At 34.5% G+C, this 13,557-nt stretch overlaps 1 protein-coding gene across 1 annotated transcript in view; it reads left to right on the forward strand.

Annotated features, from left to right (window-relative positions):
- Positions 1-13,557, forward strand: part of TTC6 (tetratricopeptide repeat domain 6) — a 55,115-nt gene that overhangs the window by 16,782 nt on the left and 24,776 nt on the right. The window contains 7 exon segments of the mRNA XM_088529231.1: positions 4,795-4,945; positions 5,390-5,494; positions 6,550-6,638; positions 8,577-8,649; positions 9,377-9,804; positions 10,783-11,266; positions 13,187-13,316. Of these exon segments, the coding sequence (XP_088385357.1) occupies positions 4,795-4,945; positions 5,390-5,494; positions 6,550-6,638; positions 8,577-8,649; positions 9,377-9,804; positions 10,783-11,266; positions 13,187-13,316 (1,460 nt within the window).

Here is a 13,557-nt window from a genome sequence, read left to right on the forward strand (position 1 = left end):
CCAGAGAAGGGCAACAGATTTCCTGTGGGTTAAATCTGTGATTCTTCTTCCATATGCAAGTTGTAGGAATGTTTTGTGCTTAGTGTGGAGTCTAGATGCTTAATGTGGTCCAAATAGCATTGTGGTGGAGCAAACAGAAGCATTGACTCATGTGTTATTTCTCCTTTGCTTTAATACCTTCATTAAGACCTTGAAAAAGAGCCTTATGTTGTTTTTTATAGAAGAGATTTAAGAGGTGGCTTGAGATGTTACCTGCCTGATATTGAGATGAACTTGTTACCTGCATAATATTGTTTCTGACTGAAGAAGTTTTGCTAGACAAAAGCATTGCAAACTGCTAGCTGAAATTTCAGTCTAGGCAAATTGAGAGTAGATGGAAGATTTGGATATATAATAACAGAGGGAGCAACTTCTGGAATAGCTCACTCATGGGTGAGTTGTTACTTGCAGCCTTTAAGTCAAGCCTGGATGTATTTCTGGGGTGTACACTGACTTTCAACCAGAGATACTGATAAAGCCATAGTGATGAAGAAAGAGCTTGATGCAGAAACACTGGTGAAATTCTTTTATTTGTATTATTCAAAAGGTCAGGTTGGGTGATCATAATGCTTTTCTTTGACGTTGAGATGTGAGTCTGTGAAGTTGCCATACAGAAGTTGGTAGATTTTGATTTCCTTTAATACAATCAAGATTAGCCTACCCAACAAACATGACTTTGTATAAGGATGCAAGGCTTATGCACTGATGTTTCCTTTTGGTCAATGTGAATATCTATATTTGGCAGAAATTTGGGTACATATGGATATCATTCATTGCATTACTTACATATTTGTTTGTTGGACAGATACAGATAAAGTATAAGGATGTAATAAGGACAGTGATCAGTATTAGGAACAGGATTTTTAGCATAGCAGTGATCCAGCCATTAAATATTTCCATTAAATATTTTGTAGGTCACAGTGGAAGAGACATTTTAAGGGCGAATAAGCTGTATTAAGTTTTTAAGTTTTTCCTCAAGTGTGAGAGGCAGCATGGGAAAAGGCAAAAAGATGTTAAAAACAAGAGGAAAAAAAGATATGTAGGATATCAGTTATGGAGTCAGAAGTCACTCAAAAATAGAAGGTGACATCTCTACTGGTCTAGAGATGATAGAAAAAGAAAAGGTTGTGAAGGTTTTGAAAGCAGAGAAGCAGCTTATATCTGAATTAGCTTTGCTTTTTTTGGTTGTTTCAAACAATGGGATGATATGTTCAAAGCAAGGAACTATGATCTTTGCAATAGCACTTTGAATGGAGGTGAGCAGAAGAGTTATACTAGCCTTAGTACTAGACTAAGGAAGGGAAGCTGCAGCAACTGAGATATGAAATTAGATACCAGATTTTTAGCTTGTTAGGATGATTTAAAAAAGCCTTTAACATGTGTGAATGATACCCAGGTTCTGAGCTCGGGTGTGTGAGGGGATGCCGTAGCGAGGGAGGCTGAGAAGGGAAAGGCTCATGAGATCATTATATTTCAGCCTTGCTGAGCTAGCGCTGGCATCTAGACATCTCAGGAGGAAGATAAGTTGACTTTTTGTTTGTACGGAGTGGATTAATGGGTTGTGCTCTGATTCATAATCATGGAGAGGATACCTGTTTATGGTTTTTGTCTACAACATTGTTAGAAATATAGAGTATAGGAGGAAGGGATTTGACTGGAGCATAGAATCCCTTGAAATGCACAGAAAGCTGAAGCAGTTAAAGGTGAGTAAAAGTAGGAGAGAAGGGCCGTAGAGGCTATGGTAGAACAGGATATCCAGAAGAAAATGGTTTGGTTTTCAAGAGGCAGCCAACAGGTTAAGGAAGTGGAGGAGGAATCTGAGCTTTGCATAATATTCACTAGAGATTTTGGAAAGAAAAGTTTCAGTGGAGAGTTGCATTGTCCTCCGATGAAGAGAGTTAAGAAGGATGCATGTGCTTGAAATTCCTTTACTGAATTCATTTAATACTCGGAGTTTAGAAAACTAAATTCTTTGGAGCACTGCCATCTAGTGGCACTCCAGTCTCATCGGCTTTTAATTTTAAAACGGGCTTCCTGTGTAAACTTTGAAGGTCACAGGTATAATTTATATGACACTAGTTTAGGCATCTTTAAGAATGTAGCTGTCCACATTTCATTACTGATCAGTTCCCTGCATTTGGCTAATTTCACAACTGCAAATAATCTAAGTAGGGTTAAGCATGATATTTGTATAGTGGGTAGTAAAATTCAAATGACTTTGCTATTTAAATAGCAGTAGATCTATTTTCTTTAGATTTTCAGTACTAGCTCTGAGATTTGTGAGATCTGTTTGGTTGTAGCAAATTCCAAGCAAGCCTGTGATGGTAGGACCTTATAGTCCATGAGATCAAGAAGCAATAATTATTTTGCTTTAAGGTTTTGTCTTTGCTATGAAAAATATAGCAGAGCAGGGTGCATCAATTTGTTAAAATGCAAACTTTGCAAGTGTCTCTGTCCTGGGGTTGAGCTGAAGTCCCTTGTTTCTGTTCTCGGTTTTATCTTGGTATATTTTACAGGCATCAGTTATCTGAAGTTTAAAAATGTTACTTTTTTAGTTATGAACACAAATGCAAGCAGAATATATTTTTATGAAGATATTAATTGGAAAGTCAAACTGCAGGATATTTGTCAGAAGCAGATAATTTTAACAGACTTGGGGGCTTTATGTTTTTTGGAAGGATTCCCTTTAGCAGAATACCCGCATCTTCCTGAGACATTCTGATTTTACTTTTTTTTTTTTTTTTTTTTTTTTTTTTTTTTTTTTTTGCTAACAGATGAAAACAGAATGGCTCAGTGGATCAGAATATTAGGTCAATATTATTATTGCTTGGAACTTTCCTTCATTTTGTTTCTCTTTCCCAGAAATGATAAGTCTGAATGTTGCTTCACATTAGCTTGCATTTTATTTCATAGTATAGACTCTTTGAATTAAAAACTGTTTGTTACAAAAATGTCTAAATAATAGACAGTCTTTTTTAATTTTGTCACTTAAATCACTTACCACCAAATGCTGACGTATCTTTCAACTAATTGTTTTCTACCTTTTTATATCTCAAATAATTTTACTTGGTACTCCTTTTATGCAGGTTCCCACCTTGAAGTTGAGAACCTCTAAGGACTTAGGCATAAAGGAAAAACTAGAAAGGCCACTTACCAAGAGTTAGGTTCTCAGTTCTTGTTTTTGTTTCTGATAGGTAGTAGGTGTTTTTACTGCAACCTCCACTTGAGCATTCCAGAAAGCAGCTCAACTACTTCCAAAATGATGATTCCTGCTTTGGCAGGAACTACCTCTTTGGTCTACTGCTGATTTTAAAAGATTCATTTATAAAATTAAAACACACTTCAATTTGGAAGGCATTTTTTTTTTTGCTAAAAAGGATGGTTTGTTATGTTGAGACCACTGCCCCTTTCATATACACCGCTGTGATAGTTTAAATAGGTCTTACAAAGGAAATACACTACCCTTAGTGTAAATGCAAATCCAGTCCCCTATCGCAGGTGTTCGTGTGACAAGGATCTTACTACCAATAGAAATCATCCCCATTGTTTCATGAAAGCAGAAAGAAAACTTTATTATTGGTTTTATTAGTATTATTAGTGTTTAAAGAAAAACTACCCCAAACTTGAATAACGCCAGTAGATGTCACTGTTGGCATATGCTGATGTATTGAGAAAACTCAAGTGTTCAATGTAAAATGTATTTTAGTTTTACGGATACCTGAGTAAATGAAAGTGAGTGCTTGTAGTATGTATTTTTCCATTTATTATATTCTGTGCTTATAGTTACTGGTACAGTAAAGACAGTATATAAGTGAAAACTTAAGTATTTTTTGTATTATAAAATAATCAAGGACAAAAAATATAAACATAATTTCTACTCTCTGTAAAGTAAAACTATCTGTTACCATTTTGTGCATAAATCCTGTAAAAAATATTTGTCAGATGATGAATATTAATAGACTTGTTGCTTCTAATTTCTAAAATAGTTTTACTGATCTAGTAGTAGTAATAGTCTTCACATCTAAATTTCTCTTTTCACATGCCGGTAGCAAAGGAAATAGAGGTAAAAGAAAAAAGGAATAATTATATAATTATGTGTAAGTGTGTGTATATGTGCATTTATCAGTTAGTGTTGTGTAAAAATGTTTTCAATATTTTTTCATTTGAAACAATTGTAGCTAAGAAATTAGGATGTATAATTACTTCATACTGTAAATTTAGAATATGAAATATTCCTCTTGAGTAAGTTTATAAAAATGAGCAAACAAAAAAGAATCAGAATCCAATCCCCAGTGTAATCACAAAAGATCTTATTGAAAAGCAGCCAGATATTCCTACTGAAATAAGTTCCCTGGTATTTAAGTATATAGTTGATCATAAGTACTTAAATGCTGTATTTACTGTGCTTGAAGTTACTTCTGTAATACTTTTCTTGCTGACTTAGACCTTAGTGTTGCCTTTTTTTTTTTTTTTAATGGCTTTGCGCAATGTACACCTGGGATCTGATTATGAGAGGCTTCTGGAAGTTGTTTGGAATGTAACTTTAAGAATTACAATCTTAGCACCAGGTTACTGTTGTGTGTTAAGTCATTCCGTTCTTCAGTTTTTCTCTTCTAAGAAAAAATATTTTACTCATTAATTATTTTCAATTTGATTCAAATTTCAGTTAATTTTGTCTTTAAATAACAGCAAATATTTTCTGTGCTTTTAATATCTGACATCTAAGGTTTATTTTTATCTTATCTGTTGCTGCAGAATTTGTTATGAAGGTGTTCCTATTTCAGAGCAATTCCAAAAGGATACCATCCATACCTTTCCCCCTTATACATCAAAAAGTCGAACAGAATGGCAAAAAATATCTGAACATTGTCTTAAAAAGCCACAACTGGAACTGCTAGGAGAGAAAGTAAGAAATATTTTTAATAAATGTGTGACACAAAATCTGAAAAGTTTTTTTTTTTTTTTGGTTTTGTTCTTTTGTTGTATGAAACATCTATAAAATAAAGATCTACTGATTTTTCTGCATTTGACAACATGTGATGTAAAATGTATATGATGGAGAATATCGTGTGTCTGGTCTTATTTCTTTTTTTCTGAAATACAACAAAGGCTAAGATGCTAACTAGTAACAAATTAAAAATGAAAAGAGCAAGGTAGGTAATTGATTCAGGCTGAGAAGCCCTGTACCTTTCAAAATTTCATTACATGTGATGATTGTTTTGTTTGTTTTCCAAAATCATATTTAGTAATGACTGGAATTTTATTCCATGATAGTTGTGTTCATATTTAATACAGAAATTTATAAATTGGTTTGTTGTTAATTGGTAACTGAACTGTATTGTTTTTGAAGGTTTCCCTTTATCCAGAAGCTTTAAAAATGTTTTGGGCTCCAGCTCCACCAAAATTTGCTGCTCCCATTTCTTACATGAAGGAAATTTTATTTCCTACATATAAGGTAAAAATTTTAAATGTATTTTCAGTGTTCTCATGTTTGGCAGAATTACACATCTTTTTTTTAACATATTTGTTATCTCTAGCAGTTTTATAATATCCTGCTATTTTATTAAAATTTCTGCATTCTGTAAGCACAGTTGGTAAGTCATTGTGCAGTCTGTAATAATGCTTTGAATAATATTGCTGTGGTATATTTTTCTGCAAATGCAAATTAAGGTTCTAGTAGTACGTATTCTTATTATGTTTTCTTGTGTAATGCCTACTTGTTGTATTTTAATTAATTGAAGTAAATAACATCTTTCTCCTTTTGTCTCTTCATACAGAGAGCTACTTTTACATAATGGCTCTCTTCAGCTATGCTGACAGTGATTTCTATTAAAATGGGATAAAAAGATCTTACCTTTTTAGTAAATTCCATTTTAGAAAAATACTGTTTCTGACTTTTGGAATGATTTGAATCTCCATTCTGATCACATCTGATCACATTGGATGAGCGGGGGCTCAGACACATAAAAGGGCATGCCTACTGTGTAGTGCAGGTATTAGTAGCACTCTGCACCTTCTCAGGGGAAAGGTTACAGAGAAACTTATATTTTGATACAACTTCACTCCCCGGTGCAAGAGAAAAAAAGGCTTTTTCTTCTGCATGGATGAACTGACAGCAGGAGTAACCTGACATGGTTCTGCTGTACCACCATCTCCTTGCCTTGCTATACCTACACTGAGCTGTGGTGATGTTGCTGTGTGGACTAATGCTAGATGACATAATTTGCCAAGTTTTCAGGGGAAAACTTAGAGAATCTGATAGCAATAACTGCTTCCCTCATGTTCTTGCCCCTTGTGCACCATGTAAATCTTGATCCCATTAAAGAATATACCCCAGTGTCTGTCTGCCAGAAGTGCAGAATACCTGACTTCTGCAATGTTGGACTTGATCGTCATAAATCTTTAGCCCAAATATAGGCTTTACTTATTAATATGTTGCTGTGTTTTTTATAGCTGGCTAAAGTAATGGTATTTTACATTTTCAAATATGTACATATATTAATATTTCAGAGCAATCTTATTGAAGGTGTTGTATTTGAAGATTTCACTGATCATGAGGAAGATGAAGAGTTCAAACCTGGAGATCATGATTTCTACCATATTGATCTGGTATTGTATTACAGTATATTTAAATTTTCTTAATTTCTGAATGGAAAAAGTTAAACCTTCCTTTTAAACCTGAGACCATACTTAATTTAGGATGTTGGAACTTCTACTGATGTTGATATTAGCCTACTGATGTTAGCCATGTGTTGATATCCCTTAAGACTTAGGAAGATACACATGTAGAAAGAATCATTGCATATTTAAAGACTTCTTATTTTTAAATATGATAGCATTATGTTGGGAGGAAAGTTTGTCATGTAAGAGTTTTTTGGGAACATGACATTTCTTAACAGGGTGGCTTACTGGATATTCAACTTTACCCAATCGTCTAAAAAGTTCTGAGAATCAGGAAGCACAAGAGATGTTTCCCATTATGTGGAATTTTTGTAGAGTTTCTCAGAATGCAATATTAAAGGATAGGCAAGGTTGATTTACCAGTGGCAGGTTGAAGTGTTGCTTTCGGCTGTAGTCTGGGTATTTGTGGTAACAGAATCCTGATCATCTCATACACCTTAGATCTAGTTCTTGGAAGCAATGTAGGAATGGGCATAAGCTCCACAGAGAACATGCAAGTGGCAAATTATGCTGTTAAATGTGTTTACCCGGGGCTAGCTGTTTCTATCAAAAGAGTTTGAAAGGTGGTAGAAGCTTACCCAGACGCCCTGAGAATTAAACAGAGAATCTTTCTTTACTAGCGAATTTGAGGTAGAACTAAGTGTTTCTGTAGTTAAAACACAAGTGAAACCTTGAAACTGGAGGTGCTACTGCGACCTTGGTTGGAACTGTGGAAGACCAATACACAGTTGGATGTATCTGCATTCAGAATTGGACCAATCGAGGCTAGCACAGTGTTACTGCTGCTGAGCCCCCAGATATGCTTTAATGAAAGAAGGTGCTGTTTAATATTGTTGTAATTTGGAGTTTCATCTGCAGTGATGGACTATTAATGCAGCTAAGTTATCCAGGTAATTGAATAACGTTTCCTATTTGAAGGCCATATATTCTGGGCAAGGCATATTTGCCTTTGGCCTTGAAATCAAGTTTAATAGTGGCTATGAATATCTGAGATCTCTCATTCAAGAGAATGTGACTTATAGATGGCATGGGAGCAGAACAATAAATTTGATAATGGTAAATAACACTTGATAGTGTGAACACTTTTTGTAGATGTTGGCTAGAAATAATGAGAACCTTATTCAATATATCAAAAATAAAATGTTCTGTGGTTCTGCTTATCTCCTTTTGCAGCCAGGAAGCTGCAAAATAAAATTTGTTTTATATAACATTTTTTGGAATTTTGTATCGTGGTTGACTTCAGGCACAAGGAGATTATAGTTATATTCATAACTATGCTATAGCTGTATTCATAACTATAAACTGGTTTGGAACTGTGCAGCAGAGCTGAAGGCTGTTGGTAGCCATTTCTCTAGAGAACATAAATGTGTGTATGTAAGTAATGGGAATCAATGCTCAGTGAGTCTAGCACTTTCAGGAATTGTTTTGCCTAATACATATTAACTGGAAAGACATCATCCAGTAAATTTAGTCTAGGTCATCAACAGTTTGGCATGTTCACAGTGTGTTCTGAGGTCGTTGAACTTGCTGTGCATGCACAGAGTATCTGTGCAGCGTGTGTATAGAACATGGGCACCCCTGAAAGCATCCAGCTGACTGCACTTACTCTCTAGGGTTAGTCTGTATGAGTACATTGGATGTGTCTGGGATTTTTGGACATCTGGCAATGGAAATGGGCTTAAGGCATCTGGAAATATAGATAAATGCACTCTTACTCCATTCAGGCCAAAGTAGGGGGAAAATTTAGATTTCTTTGGACGTTATTTTTAGTAGTCTTATCCCTTAAAAGCCAAGTTTATCTGAAAGCTGTATGATACTTGACTCACACTAATTCAGACTTATTTTCACTTTTTGTTTTATCTACAGGCAAAACTTCTTCTGAGAAGAAGCCATTCCTTGACAGATTTTTCTGACAGTGAGAAGTTAGAGGTATTGCTTTATATGCACATATATACGTTCTCAAATTATGGTGGTTGTAGAAGCAATTCTTCCACTGAATTGAACTTAATATTTTCTTACTAAATGCAAAAATCAGGTCCTCAAAGATCTCTTTCAAGTGGATTTGCTATATTAAATCTCTCAATTTCAAAATAGGAGAACATCTATACTGAGAAGCCCCCCATTAAATTTACAGATTTTTGAATATAGGCCTTATATGCGGGAAGAGGACACAAAGTACAGGGGTGAATGTTTCTGTTCAGACTTTAGTTCTGCTTCCATACAACACGACTGTAATTCTAAGCATTTTATGGAGTATTTCTATCTTTTCCTCTGACTTCATAAATATATCTCAGTTCATATTTTTGTAAATGGCACTACCAATGGCACCCATTTTTGTTTTTAAAACTCAGCTTTCCTATAAAGGGGCTTCTAGTTCAAACTTGCTATGATATTTTTTAGAGAAGATGTATTTTAGCCATTTTTTGCAGCTTCAGATAACACTGAATTAATATTTTGAGTCTATTTTCGACACGTATCCTGAGGTATGCTGATCTCTGCCATCCCCCTCCCTCATCCTCCTGCTATTAAGTTATTTTCAGCTGTGTAGTACCCACGGCAAAACAAAATCCAATCTATTAAAGCTCAACAAAGGTAGTACATAAATCTTACTTCAAATGGCCATATAAATAATTTAAGTTTCCTTTTTTTCTAATAGATAAGTTTTATTAGAAGGTCAGTGTCTGCTCCAGAGATGACTACTTTCAAAGATGACACTATGTTAAAGATGTCAGCTAGTTTCAAAACCAGCATGAAAGAGCTGAAGTTTATGAAGCAACAAATAGCTGAGCCAAAGGCTGAGACAGACATCGGAAAAAACTTCCCTACCACGTATCTACTGAAACAAATCTGTGATGATCTGCAGTCAGGGCAGACAGATACACCAGTGGAAAAAACACCTGCTTCAACTGGCCAAGAAGATAGTGAGAATGCCACTGTTCTTGCTGAGAAATCTCAGAAGACTGGGATTAAATACCCTGTTTTTGCAGGAAGAAAGAAAACAAAGAAATCAAAGAAAACAATAGACCCTAGAAAATTAGAAGCTGTCATTAAGAAATTAAGTGAACCCCCAAGGATTCTTAAAAGGTTTTCTTTAAATAATGTGTATTGCTTTTTAACTAATATATTTTAATTTATAGTGATATTATTTAATTATATATTTTATTTTATCTTTTTGAATATTAAATATTACCCTTAAATTTAGTAATAATAGTTTAGTTATTTAGGATATTTCTTTTTCAGTGAAAAGAAAAAATACATACTTTTCAAGGGGTTATAGGATATTTAGTACATATTGCACTTTAAACAGTAAGTGTTACATCATGCAACAACAGAAATAGATCTAACAAAATTGAATGATTAAGATGTTCAAGCTTTGTTTGAAAGACAAGGGAGAAATTCTCAGTATTTAGGAAACTTAAATGCTAGGCTGGACTAACCTCCTTTGTACCACAAACTGCATAGTTCATATCAAACATGGTTTTTTACTTTTGTTCATACTGAATGTATCATACTAAATGTTTTCCTAGTGGATACTTACTATTTATGTGTTAGCATGTGGGATACAGAATTCTGTGATTCTGTGACATAAAGAAGACATTGTCTTAGAAGGTAATCAGGTATTAGAAAAGCATAAGATAACATTAATGCTCTTGCCATTTTTTTTGGCATGGGGTGTTAAATAATTGTGCTTGACCTATGAGCTGCAGAGAAAAACAGATGCTGTCTATGTGTGTAGTAATATGTTATATGTTTGCCTTGTACTTACATTGATGCTCAGGTCTCCTAGCTTTTTGGTCCCTTCTTAGGTTCAGCCTTGTCCTTGTCAGCCTAAATTAGAAGTTTTCAGAGGAGATAAGTATGCAAGTGCAGTAAATGCTGAATGGAAACGTGAATCACTCAGCACGATTTTTGTAATTTTTTTCATAAATGGCTGAGAAGTTAGAAAATTATTGTCAACATAGCAAAGATAGTTACTTGAATAGTTGCCTGGCAGATTGCAATTTGGTATTGTTAATACTTCTGGGAACCTTTAATTAATTTTAATATTTTTTTTTCCTTCAGATGTGAATCCCTGGGAAGACTCCCTACTCATGATAAATGCAGTATCAAGGTATCTTTGGCAGTCAGACAATATCGTAGTGCCAGTATCCCTTGCATCTTAGATTTTGAAAAGTTTGTAAAAGTGAGGGGTGGGATTCCAAAAGAAACTTCTGCTCACAAATGGGTCAGTGAAATATGGAACTGCTGGTTTGAGGAGACTTTCCCTGCTAGTAGGACTGCTTTTGAGACCAGTATTAAGTTATTCAAAGGAAGTGAGAAGGTGGACTTGCAAGAAGCAGATCTACAAGGCAAATTAGTTGACTCAATACAGCCTGTTCTGCTTGAGGATGCAATGGTTAGTGTTGGAGATTTAGAGGAAGAAGTAAGACGCCTGACAGTGCTAATAGAAAAGGAAGAGCAACCCCTGGCTGTTCACTATTGTCGGCGTGGAGCAATACAAAGAAAGCTAGGCAAATTAAAGTCGGCTATGGATGACTTGGAAAAAGTAAGTTGCAAATTTAATGCCATTTTTTTTTCTCCTATCAAGACTTTTTTTTAAAATGAGCATTTGACTTCTCCCTGGGGAGGTAATTAGAATCATAAGAGAGTTGGTAACTAGCTGAATGTCCTTCACATTGAAAATCAATGTGTTTCTAGTGCATAATTAAAAATATCACTGCACGCTAGTATTTTATACAATAATGCTGTTTCTTCCGTATATGTGTTTATTTTTTTAACACTTTTAAATTTCCTTTATTGTGCTGCAAAACCTGACATTACCTCTGCCTGAGACTCTGCACAGCTAAAGAAAAAAAAATAAGCAAAACAAGATAAAAACATTGCTGAAAAAACAGTAATGAAAATAATATTTTTGAAGTATATCATGTGAAAGTGGCAGCTATGAAAGCTTTCAAAGGCATCTCTAAGCAATGGTACAATTCTATATTTTTGTGAAGCTGGTGCAGAGAAGTCACGTGTTGTATTTTGGGACTGATACTTTCATTGTCATTTAACAGATAGCTATATTAAAGGTAGATGTAATCAGATAGGCATCCCAAAATACTGTATATAACCTCATACAGCAAAAGATGTCCTCCTTCTGGAGCCAGCATCTTCAGGTATCAGCTCTTGACACAGCCTTTGGTGTTTTGGGAGGTTGTGGGGGACCAGCTGCTTTGGGTTTCATGGTCCTTGGCCAGCAGTACCTGATAATGCGGCTCTGAACTAGTCCTTTTGTGTTGATATTGCTCTTGGGGAGTAGAATGCCAATGAACTGTCAATCTTGCTCAAAACATCATTTACAAAAAGCACCTTTCAATGAACTAAATAGTGTTTGTTTTGTTAAAATGCAAAGCTCAATAAATCAGTAGCAAATGTACAGAGGAATGACATTCAATATAGCTGCATCTAATTCTGTCTTGGCTTCATATTGATTACTCTTTCTCAAAATTGCCCTGCAATGGACTCTTCTTTTATAAAACTGTTTTTGTTAATGTTTCTCTTGGAGATAAATCCTTATTTATTTATTTATTTATAAAGGGATGTAGGTACCCATTTTATGCACTTGTAATCTGCATGATCTGTCACAGAATCTATCTGGCCAGATAATTTATCATATTTATAGCAACTTAATGATTTTTCTTGCTTCTTTTGATTTACCTAGAACCTTAGAAAGAGATGGTAAAGTATCTGAAAGGCTAAAAATTCCAGACCTAAATGGTCTTCCAATCTGTTTGGACCAATGGGCCAAGCATTTCTTTTCTAAGCTGTCACATATCGTAGTGAAAACATTATTGTTTCTTTTTCTGTTCAAGAACATATATAAACACCATTCAGTTTTTTATGGATCCTACAAACGGTTCACAGACCAAAATGTGAGAATTACTGTTGTAGCAGACTAGTCTCAGATATGTTTTTTTCCATATATATTTATTGGTATATATTATTTCCACATGCCTGGTAAATGTCCATTCTATGCATAATGAATGTATGTAAAATACATTATTTGAATCATAATATCTCCATCAAGTGTTTTCTGTTAAAGTTTATATAGAGTATGTAAATACTTAGGGAAGTATTTATAGTTTCTAAAAGAATCATAACAGCACAGTTTGAAGTAATTCAGATAAAGAAATAAACCTGATAATATCCAAGGCTCCTTCATATTTTGCACTAAATATACTGGTAGCATAGACTTTGAATCTGCATATGGGTAAGTACGAGTTCTTTAAATAAATGCCATCAGTCAAACTTGTTAGGTACTTAGGCTTAACAGAAGTTCGCTGGTCTAGACCTTTCTGGAGACAACAACAAGAAAATCTATGCGAAAATTAGTTTCTTATTTCCAGTGTGCTATTCTGACCACTTTTAAAACTTCCTTCCACAATTTAAATAATAATAATTTACTTTTCATATTTTGTTATAGGCTATAAGCTTAGAACCATTACTACTTAATGCTTACTGGCATAGACATTTGATTTACCTCTTTCAAGAAAAAATTTCTGCTGCTTTGGATGACCTGAATTTCATAAGCAAATGGAACAAAAATAATGCAGGCAAGTTTCTATGAAAGCATAACCAAACTTTTAAAGCAAGTTGTTTTTCACAGTGCTTTCTCTCTAGTTGTCTTTAGTCCCAGTTCTGCAAATACTTTTGCACATGTTTAACCTTGTATCAGTGAATTTATCTGTATTATAGAAAGATTATAAAGCAGACAGGAATCTTCAAAGGTTTAGGACAGAAGTTAGATTTCTGGGACAAGAATAGGTGTTTAATTATAGTGTGTTTAAAAAAAAA

Source organism: Tinamus guttatus, unplaced genomic scaffold, assembly GCF_059628265.1.
Source record: "Tinamus guttatus ecotype Peru unplaced genomic scaffold, ASM5962826v1 Tinamus_guttatus_pri_ptg000327l, whole genome shotgun sequence".
NCBI lineage: Eukaryota > Metazoa > Chordata > Aves > Tinamiformes > Tinamidae > Tinamus > Tinamus guttatus.